At 44.2% G+C, this 11,513-nt stretch overlaps 1 protein-coding gene across 1 annotated transcript; it reads right to left on the bottom strand.

The window, feature by feature from the left end:
- Positions 1 to 8,398: 8,398 nt before the first annotated feature.
- LOC311344839 (uncharacterized protein) lies at positions 8,399 to 11,513 on the bottom strand (the record flags this gene model as incomplete). Its single annotated transcript, XM_084469171.1, has 6 exons — positions 11,465 to 11,513; positions 10,928 to 11,257; positions 10,473 to 10,850; positions 9,635 to 9,745; positions 9,470 to 9,516; positions 8,399 to 8,530 (listed from the first exon to the last, which is right to left on the bottom strand). The coding sequence occupies exons 1-6, from the start codon at positions 11,502 to 11,504 to the stop codon at positions 8,399 to 8,401; spliced, it is 1,038 nt and encodes a 345-aa protein (XP_084325297.1). The 5' UTR covers positions 11,505 to 11,513.

The raw sequence follows: 11,513 nt of genomic DNA, 5'->3' as shown, positions 1-11,513 counted from the left end.
ATAAGCTATGCAGCCTCATTATTTCCCAATCAATAATTAATCCACCATTTTTTTTGCTATATACAGGATTCTACAACTTAATACCTTGATAAATGTAATCATTTTCCATGTTTCTGTTTTTGGCCTACTTAAGTTTTCATTAGCCCATGTGGTTCAAAACTGCAGCTTTTAGCATTACTCATTTTGGTTATGTATTATTATTTTTTAATTTTATTTATATCTAGTCACCGTTAACTTACTTTCGGATCGATAACTGTTTACCCAATGTAACAGGCCAACTCACGACGCACCATGTTTTTGCTGATATCTTTATTTAGCCTACTGGGGGAAAACAGTACCATTTTCAAGGTTTACCGTCAGACCTTTCAAGCGCTTTCACAGCTGAATATTTCTTTCCAACCACTTAATCGACACAATCCTGCTTTTTAACATAATCATCATAGTGGGGGTAGGATGAGGAGAAGGGCAGGAGGAAGGCGTCAGAAAGTCAAGGACGGCTATTGATGTGCAGAAGAAAAGCTTTGAGGAAATGAATAGAAGTTGTTTCTCTTCTTAGCCGGAGATGGGAACTATTGACTCCCGCTCTTGTTTGACCTTGCACGCACGACAACACACACACAGACGCAGAGATAGTGCAGACCCTACCACACACCCCAAGCATCAAACTCCCAGCGTTCAATGACACTTCACATATATGCAAAAACACACTCATATTTCTTTAAACACACACAAACACATCCACAAACATACACCGGAGATCAGATTAGAGTTAGGTGAAGCTAGGGCAGGACTTGGCAGGAGCAGACCTTGAAGATCCTGAGCGATAGGTCGACTGCTACGCTCCGTCACCATTGTATTGTTTGTATACAACACAGAGATAGGTAGGCTGACAGAGAGCTCTTTGTTTTGAAAGCAGCAGGAGTCTCTAGGGCGAACGGGAACAGAGATAGAGAGAGAGAGAGCTGCTTTCTAGCAAGCAGTTGGCCAGTGGGAAGCATAGACACCTCACAATGTGGAACAGCTCATCCTCGCTGGAGCACACTGGAACAGCAATGAAGAGAGAGCAGGCTAGAGAGAGAGAGAGAGAGAGAGAGAGAGAGAGAGAGAGACTTTTGACTTTTAAAATGACTTTTATTTCATCACTCGGACATGTGATACCTCATAAAACATACATCATCTTCTTCTGTTAAGTCAAACCACAAGGAACAAAAATAAAACCATTGTGTGATTCCATCAGTGGAGTCCACTGAGCATATGACACCACCAATGCAACACCCTGCTGGTGGAAGCACAAAAACTCATCTTATATATGCAAAATGAGCTGCCACCCTGGTCCTGACCATCACTTTAAACACCCCCACCAAGTCCTTCCCATTGCCCTCCTCCTCCTCAGTCTTATGGGTTTTATAGATGGCCAGCTTTGCCTGACCGAGAAGGAAATTTGCCAGTGTTCATTTTCCTATTCTCTCCTTAATGTACCTCACTGAAAATACTGACATATTCTGATTAAACAGAAACCCAAGTTTCTCTAACAATGTCTGCAGAAGAGAAAACAAAGGTAAGAATCTGGAGCATTCGGTAAAATAATTAAAAACTGTGTCCGGGGCCGGGCAGAAAGGGCAGGTTCGTCAGGGTTGATCCTATAAACCAAAAAGATTAGTGGGGATGGCCAAGTAAAGGACGCGCCACTGCAAATCCCACACTCTTTTGGAGATGGGAGGCTTGTACAGCAACCGCCATGTGGGAGAGATGTTCGGTGGAACTTGTCCGTGTTCCCGCCACTTTGTGTCTTGAAGACTGGCCAGCTGCTTCAAAAACAGAGATTTACTGCATATGTGATAGAGTGACTTTCAGTCAACTGAGGCAAAACTTAAGTCAGTGAGACCATTAAAGGTCAGCAGGTGTCCCTTTCATTTAGATACACACTTGGGAGATATCCGAAGATCAGGGAAAACCACCTGTTCTGGTATTCCAGGTACCACGCTGCCTGCTGCAGCACTGAGACTGGTCAGGAGAGAGACTCTGAGCCTGCCCAACAGGTCAGCCACCAACAGGCCACCAGGCGCAGAGACAACTGGGAGTGTCCAGCGAACGAGGCATGGTGGAAGAGAGAGAGAGAGAGAAAGAGAGAGACAGACACATGAAAGAACTGCAAGGAAGAACTATTGCAGTAACAGACTGCAAGAAAGAAAGAGAAAGACAAAGGAGTAGGAAACAGAGGAAAGGTTTCCACACTCCGCACTGAATGAACTCTCTTACGGGAGATTAAGGGCGCACTCACACTAGGCCATCTGTACGTGCCCAAGTACGTTTGCCCCCTAAAGTCTAGATCGTTTGGCTAGTGTGAGCACGCCATCCGTACTCAAGTACAGTTAAATTCCGTGGCCTCAGTACACTTGGGAGAGGTGTGCTCAGGCCACGGTACAGATGCTAATGAGCCGACACGTGCACACACACGGATACGCAACCTATATGTACAAGAGGCAACCGTACTCAGGCCCAGTTGAGCCTAGTGTGAGTGTGCTTTAAATAGCAGGGAGAGGAGTGCAGGCCAGTGACTTTCGGGGGCTGTATTAACAAGTATCCATTCTCACCCAATCCACATCAAACTCAGAGGAAGACAAACATACAGAGATTGATTTTTAAATTAAAGTGGATAAAAGACTTATTTAATCTGTAAATATAGTTTGGAGGAGCCCATATGCTGTGGCCTGATTGCTCAACACACTCCATTAAAACACTTGAGTACACTTAATACAATGAAACCACAATGACATCACATTGAGCCTAATCAAAGAGATAAAATGGGTGAGCTGTAATTTCAAAATTTCAAAAAACTTCAAAATGTTATCCCGTACGTTGAGGTTTATAAGATTGATAGGCGTCCCATTTCTCTCCCCTTAACAAGAACACTTGCTTTGAGTGCCCTTGGCTGCAAGTCAGCTCCCGAGCTGGCTAGCGTTCAAGGGTTGAATTTAAGGGAAAATTGGCACTCCCCCTTGCTCCCCTAAGTATTGGGACACCTTACCCCTTCGCAGGAACCCTAGGGTTAGGGCTCAAACCTAGGGGAAGAATTGGGACAGGGCCTAATACTAGGATGAAATGTCCAGTGTTATTTGTATTATATTATCAGAGGTGTAGTGAGTTTGACACAGTATGACTAACACTATGGCCATATCCCATAATTAATATATTAGGCCAACTACATGTTGTCTAGCTTCATTTTAAATCTACTGTAGTCAAATAGAAGAATTGTTTACAATCTCCACAGCCCATCTGATAATATTATAATAAAAGTAACACTGAACATATTTAAACAGCAAACAACCAATCAACTGTTTTGGGGTGAAAGACTGAGAAGCATGGAATAGTCCAATAGTCCAGTGAGTAATCGTCACACTTGATTTCCTTTAGAAACATGGAAGACGGAATGGGGGGATGGGATTGGACAGCTTTTATTCAGCCTTCTGAACAAGCAATTGTTGCTCACAGCACACTCCTTTTCCATTCTTCTGTTCCATAATAATTTCTAGATAACGTATCTCCTGGCCTTGTAATGGTACGAATTCAATTTCATTCAGTGTATTGATTGTAGCATGGAATAGGCTACAATCACAATACAGTGTGAAGCCCTGGAGTGGAAAGTGGAAAATGTATATGTGTAGGTAAGGGTAGAAAACGTAGTGAGGATTGTCAACAAGACAATAAGGGAATGACTAGATGACAGGCGAACATGCAACAATTTACGTTTCATTGTTAAAGATATCGTGCAACTCAAACAGCGAATTTAGGATAGCACATCTGCATATGTTCCAATCACTCCTGTAGACATTCCAGTGCACGATGCCTAACCCCCTGCTTATTGATGGCATACCTCTCTATCTCTATGACTATAATCACCATCACAACAATCACTATATGTTGCTTTAGATAAAATTGTCATCTAAATAAATAGTAAAAGCAAAAATTCATATTTTTCTGCATCAAATTACAACTTTCTTCTACCCAAATGAACCCAGTCCTTCAAAATGAAATGTCTTCAAACTTCCCTGTTTCTCTTACTGTGAACGGGAACGCGGGGTGTGTGTTTTGGCCAGGGGGGACCTCCAGGGGACCACCAGTCCAGAGCCCTAGGAGCCCTACGGTCCAGTGAGGGAACCACCCCTCCAGAGCCCTACGGTCCAGTGAGGGAACCACCCCTCCAGAGCCCTACAGCGGAGCGGTCCAGTGAGGGGACCACCCCTCCAGAGCCCTACGGCGGAGCGGTCCAGTGAGGGGACCACCCCTCCAGAGCCCTACGGCGGAGCGGTCCAGTGAGGGGACCACCCCTCCAGAGCCCTACGGCGGAGCGGTCCAGTGAGGGGACCACCCCTCCAGCCTCTCCATGGTCGGTGCATTCTGGTCAGTTGACCGGGCCATATCGGGGGGGGGGGGGGGGGGAGCCTGTATGTAGGCTGCAAACCTCGATGGATGACCCTTACGGGCCCTGGTAGACACCGGGTCCACCGTCTCCCTGGTGCGTCCTGGCATCCTCCCGCGGGCATCGACACCAACCAACGTCCGGCTGACCACGGTGACGGGAGAGGAGACCGGGATGAGGGGGAGGAGGAAGCGGCTGGTCGTACGGGTGGGAGGCCGGGGGCTTGCCGACACCCACGACCCGTGCATCATCGGCCTGGACCTGCTGACCCTTGGGGAGTCCGGATTGATCTGTCAGAGGCGGCCATCCTCCTTGGAGTGGAGACAGTGGCGCTCCAGTCCGGGCATGGGAAGGACATGGTAACGCCCCGGAGGCCCGGACCACACATCACCAGCAGCCCTGCGACAGCCACGGCTTCCTGCCACCATGCGCTGTGGTTGCGAAGCAGCAGGGATGACCTCGACCCGCAGCAGTGTCATCAGCTGAGGCTGCTTGAGGACTGCAGGTGGACGGAGCAGCACGCCATCGGCCACGGCTCTGGCCGGCACACCCGCTGGCAGCTCCGTCGGCCCGGGGGCCAAATGTCAGCCGTCGAAGGACGGGTCTGGATGGATGGCTGCTGGCGAGGGCAGAAAAGGGCCTCCAGCAGTACCTGGTGGGAGCCCCGATGGAGGTGGTTCAAGACTACACCCGCCAGGCTCAGGCTAACTCTGGGGTTAGGCGAAAGGAGGGCCTACGATACCCGTTACGGGAGACGTGCGTTCACACCCGGGGGGGAAGGCGTTGGTGTAGTGTCCCGGTAGGAACACTGCGCCGACACTGCGAAGCCACAGGCAGGGGCCCCGGCTGCCTGCCCGTCTGCTCCGGCCCCCTGAGCACTTGGGGGACTATGTTCAGGGTGATGCGACCGTCGGGGACAACTGACCCCTTAGGTGGGGTCTGTCTGGGGATCACAGGCATGGTCGCCGTGTCCCGGTTCCCTGGGAAGGTTTGGACGATAGTAGGGTACAAGGGTAGCTGGACCTGTAGCGCCCCCCTGGGTCCTCTGCGGCATTGACATTATGCGTGGAATTGATGAACAATTTATAGGGGATTACACCTCAGTGACTGTGTGGTCGGCGTGAATCACCACCGCCACTGAGGTGGTCATGGTGATGGGTTAGGTTGTGTGGTGTTTGATTGTTGTGTGTGTTTAAATGAAGGCAACTCTCTGGGTTGTGCGGTGTATGGGGCACAAGAGTTGCAAATTGTTGTACCCTGGGCCCCTGGGTCTTGTTATTCCCCTGCTGCTGGCCAAAGTATTATATGATAGCACAATGCAGATAGCACAATGCAGTCAGTAACGATAATCCTCGTGTTTTTATGATTTAGAACGTATTTGTATAATGTCTCGACAGCGACGCCGCTATTTTGTCCAGAGTTTCACCTCACTACCGTTAACGTTTAACGTTTAACGTTTTATATAACATATAAATACCTCAAAATACCTCAACAATCTGTTCAAGTCCTTTCTACCTAGCAGCTTCCACCATATAGAACCATCTAGTGACTCACCATCAGATACGTAAGGAATACTGAATTATTAGAATATCACTTCTCCACTTTTTTCTGGAGCCTGGAATTAAAGACTTTTCCATGTCAGAAATATAACCACAGGTCCTATATGAAAGTTGACGTTATATAAAAGGTATGTGGTGTTGATTGTTTTAAATGAACACTAGGCTATACACTAAAGTCCTTCAGCATTAGGGTTAGGATTAGTTAGTTACGTTGAAGATATTAGTTATGATTGACTATATCTTCTAGCAGACTGTAATAGCAGGACTTTAATATGCTACTGTTCTATCTGATTAAATAGTGGTATGGCCATAGTCTACATTTGTCTGAGATGGTAAAATTTTGTTATTCCTACTATTCTGAATACGATGTCTTTGACCTCACAGGGGACAAACAAAAAAACAAACAATAATTTAATAAATTAAATAAATTCTCTATTTCTGAAGATATAAATAAATGTCTTGTATTTATTGTAACAATGCTTCTGTATTTAATTGCTCAACCTCTTACTACTATTTTTTTTTTTTCGAACACCCCCCCCCCCCCTGCAGAATGGGGCTACTATAACACCACCATTACTGTAATTATTTGTAGGTCTACTGTAAGTATTTGGACGAATACTGGAATAGATGAAAGTAAACTCGGTTACATGTCGCCCTCTTGTGTTGAAATGACGTTAAACAGTCACACTTAATACAAATGAGGAGAACTTAGGGGGGCTTTGGATCGAAATACAGTGTATGCTTGGCATTCAAACTAAATTAAATAGCTTTGTTAACATGAATCATGTTAACACGAATGTTAACATGAATCTGAGGACTGCTATTTTAAATACTCGCAGGCTGGTCCCGCCTACATGAAGTTGAAGGTGAATTCTTGAAGGTGAATTCTTGAAGGTGAATTATTGGGACGCCGTGGCAAACCGTGCGCGTCATTATAGGTTGGGCGTCAAGTTCTCGAGCAAGGCAAGTTTGCACACCCAAATTTAGCATTCTGTCCTTTCGGACTGCAATGCAAATCTATTGGTTTCAGCACTGTCCTGTACGGTCATGCTTTTCAGTACAGTACAGCTGCTTTCCCCATAGAGAACCAATGTGTTGGGTCGGCACGCTGTCTTAACTAGGGTGACCAGACGTCCCCGGTTTCCGGGGACAGTCCCCGTTTTTAGTGACCTGTCCCCGGCCACTGCTGTCCCCGGAAATGTCCCCGGTTTTCACTGTGACTGAAAGATCCGAAATTGGAATAAAGGAAAAAATGAAAAGTAGTTGCGCACCGTATGCGTCCGTCAATCTCGTCCGCAATAATATTCCTTTGCAATTTTGGATAAATAGAGTGAGAGAAACTGCTTTGAGAATGGTAAGGGCAGTGTCCCCATTTTAGTTTTTCTATATGACAAAAACACTACATGTTTGAAGGTTTTTACACCGCTGAACCGAAAATGTTCCCGGATTTTGTCTCAGAAATCTGGTCACTCGTCTCATGTGAACGCACCGTCCGTAACGTCCCCCTTCCTGTATTAGGCTACCTCGTGTTTTGGATTAAATCTTAAAGACCGGGTAAACCAAATTCAGTATTTTTCTTCTTATCATATTAATTAGGCCTTAAATGTGTCCCTCAAAACATGTAAAAAATATTTTTCCCATTCATCATTTCCTTGAGGAGCTAGGCCTCAGAGAATGTTCTGTGTGCAGGTTTAAAATGGGCGGGTCTACATCGAGGACCGCGTTACGTAAAGCGGTCCTACTCACATAAACCCGCCCCCTGCTGCCCTCTAGGTATAAATACATTAACCGCGCACTAGCATTCTGTGGTTTCACCCGTCTATGGTTTTACCGCTCACGAGTCTGATTTGAATTGTCAGTTTGCAGCTAGCTTGCCCGTTGGACCTCTCCGGTGATGGGCGTGGTTTCCTGGCCTGCAGCGCACACGCCCCCACCGTCCTGAGCCAGGGATTACTGCTCATTTTTCATCAACTTTGAAGCATAATTTTATATACTTCGCGATTTTTTTAGTCCTTCAAATTTGGCAGGGTGGTTAATAATATATTTTCCTGTGGTATTATAAACTCAAAACCCATAATTATTTTTGGTTTACCCGGTCTTTAAAAAAAAACATTCTCCTCCTCACTCTCTTCTCAAGGTTTCTTTATATTTTATTTGTGAATTTTAATTTTAGACATTGAGATTTGATTACAGTGATGAATTTTTCTTCAAAGCTAAGTACTGCTGCATAAAGACCCGGCTACACAAAAGACAGCATGACAAATGATGAGCAATTCAATGTTTATGATCCAAAAGAAGCGACATTATTAAACAAAATAAACTATCTTCATGCACTCATGACAATAAACAAGTCCGGATTAATACCATTTCTACCTCCTTTAGCCTCATGAGGTGACACAAACACCCAGAATAGTGGACTTCAGGGGTGGGTTTCTCTCACAGCAGAATACAAACTCTCCTGATTCCTTTCACTGTTCTTCTTCTTCCCTCCTTTGGTTTTCCTGCCAGAGAACTCCAACGCTGCATAGTTCAAACCATCTTTTTCCCCGTCCTAAAACAGAGAAACGTGTATTACTACCAAACGTGTGTGTGTGTGTGTGTGTGTGTGTGTGTGTGTGTGTGTGTGTGTTGATGGGCAAAAATAACCTAACAGACACATTACATTACAAATATAGTCAACTCTGGGCCCAAAACCTAACAAACACAACACACCACACATTCTAGAGGGTCAAGATGACCCTCAAGCCCCCCTATCAGTCTGCGGAGAACACTCTGCCACAGCTAGATGGCGAGGACACACATATCACACAGAAAGACAACACAACCCGGAGGCTCAGGGACAAGAGAACCCTCGATAACCCACACAAAGTCTAACACACACACCTGGCTAGGAAAGATACTATAAGTTTCACATGCACCGGATCACGGGGTGCTCTTCTGAAGCAGAACCTCCACGGAGGCAAAGCTCCGGACGACCTCAGCGCTGTTAGGGGACGTAGAATATTCGATCTCTCACGCTTTATGAATCAGTGTTACCTTTGCCACTTTACTCAATAAATCCGAGGCCCTTGTGCTGACAGACTTTATCACCTTTCCGTCTCATTTTATCTGGTCAAGTAACTAGGCAGACTGTTTTTCCCAACAGTGTGTGTGTGTGTGTGTGTGTGTGTGTGTGTGTGTGTGTGTGTGTGTGTGTGTGTGTGTGTGTGTGTGTGTGTGTGTGTGTGTGTGTGTGTGTGTGTTTGTTGCTGGTTTGGCACCATAACTATGTCTCACTTTAAGTAAATTTATAAATTTAAATTTGTGATCTCCAAGCCATTCAAAAGGCAGAAACAGAATATTTACTCAATAAGGATTCATTTTAAGAATGATAAAACAACAATTGACAATTGATAAAACGTTACAGTATAACACTTAGTATATGCTCTTTGTGAAACAATCAAAGTAATTGTTAATGTCTACGCAGGGCAACATGTTGAAACAGATGTACCTCTTCTTCCTGAACACGTGGAACATGGTCAGAAGCACTCAATGTTCCTGAGAATAAGCACAGAAGAATATTTATGCTCTTAGTTAAAACATAAGACTACTACTACTATAGCAATACCATATATGTCTCTAAATACAATGAGAGAATACATTCTGGAGAATGTACCTTTGCGATGCTCAAAAATATGCTTTTTAATTCTGGTTAGAAAGAGGATTGTAATCACAGCCAGACAGCAAGCCAACAGTATTCCAAGCGCCATGGTAACTGGATCGGGTTCTAGAATGAGATGATCAACATCAGAAAGCTTTAGTTAACTTTTGTTCCAGACCATTTCCACTGGCATGGACATATTTAATCATAATAATAAACAACCTCAAATACATTTTAGAGCAAAGTTGAATTAAAGGAAAAGCACTTTGAAGAGAAACTTCTTTTTAGGACATGTCGGCCAGCGAAATATTGTATTTAATATTAGGGCATGATCATGGGAAAGTACAGGCAGCAAGGTTACCAAGGATACATTCCGTGAGACAATGGGTGAACAAGATTCTTAAAGGGAAATGTTTGCATTGTGGGTAGGGAATATACAGTTAACAAAGGTAAGTGGGAGTGACCATTCTGGAGCATTTAGGATTGGCGGGAGAGGCCAAGTTAATTTGTAATACACTATGAGGCAAGTGATCATGTCTGCAATTCTGTTAAACAAGGTTGCAATACACTAAATCTACACAACAAAGAAGTCAGTCGATTGGCCTGGCCTCGTATCAGACTCAGTGGCTCCAGTGGGAATGCAAATCTGAACTACCTTGACCTCTCTCAGTTAGAGAGAGGAAGGGTGGTATCTTAAAGTCCAAGGAGAATGTAAATAGTTCCTTTTAGATTGACTAGTAATTATATGAACAAGATTAATGTAAGGTTTATAATTGTGTATTATAGATATGATTCATATTTCCACGACAACTTGTTTTGACTGAATTGATTACTTGAAAAACCTGATATTGACCTGTTATGTCCAGCGTAGTTCCATTTCCAAACATAATTTCCCCACATGCTGCCAGGGCACAGTAGTAAGTCCCAGCATCAGAGGAGTCTACATTGTTCTTGGGGAGAGTGTAGACACAGCTCTGTGAAGCAGACGGAGGCCCAGAACTATTCTGACATTCACCCCTCCTGTTTCCATTCAGGTAAACGACCGCAGGGTGGGATGGTCCTGATCCAGATCTGAACCAATACACATTGGGTTCCCTTTGGCACTGGTTACTGTGGTTCATCCTCTGGGAGGTAACAGAGCACTGGAGAGCCACAGGGTCTCCCAGCTGAACTGATGCCGACACAGGCTGTTGGACCAAAGTCTGGGAGACAAACCCATGGCCAGTGTGATCTGCACGGTTAAATCATATATCATCAATTATGCTCGTCATGATATTTAGTATAAACATTGAAAGGGATTTATCTTACCTTTGACAGACAGAAAGGTGCAATTATCCCAGGAGACAAGTGAGTATTGTCGACAGAAATAGTTTGCTTCATCACCTTTAGTTACGTTTCGAATGATCAGATTAAAGTTAGAAGCTTCCACTGTGAATCTTAAATCAAAGTGGGGCTTCATTTTAATTGTTTTATACACTATTGAAGCAACCATTTCGGGAAAATATCCAGGAGATTGCTTGTACCAGTATAAATTATTGCTATCAATTTGTTTAATGTCACAATGAAGGGTAACAGTATCTCCAAGTCCTGCTGATTCCATAAAGACCAAGCGAGGACTCTCCTGAGCCAGAATCAGAACTAAAAAGAAAATAATAAATAAGAACTATGAATAATTGAAACATAACCATTCATTGTTTATTTTTGTGGCTTTAGTTTTGTAAATAAACATCTAAATAAATAGACCTTTGCTGCAATGCAAGTAATATTATCACTAAACACATCTGGCTGATTTGAATAAGTTATATGAAATAGAAAGAAATGGAATTTGAGAAGGAATTTACTTACGTGCCGTACTCAGAATTATCATAGCAAAAAGCATTATCATGTTTTGGCG

Source organism: Micromesistius poutassou, assembly GCF_964030765.1.
Source record: "Micromesistius poutassou genome assembly, chromosome: 6".
Lineage (NCBI taxonomy): Eukaryota > Metazoa > Chordata > Actinopteri > Gadiformes > Gadidae > Micromesistius > Micromesistius poutassou.
Note: the sequence above shows the minus strand (reverse complement) of the source record. Positions and strands in the feature narration are given on the sequence as shown.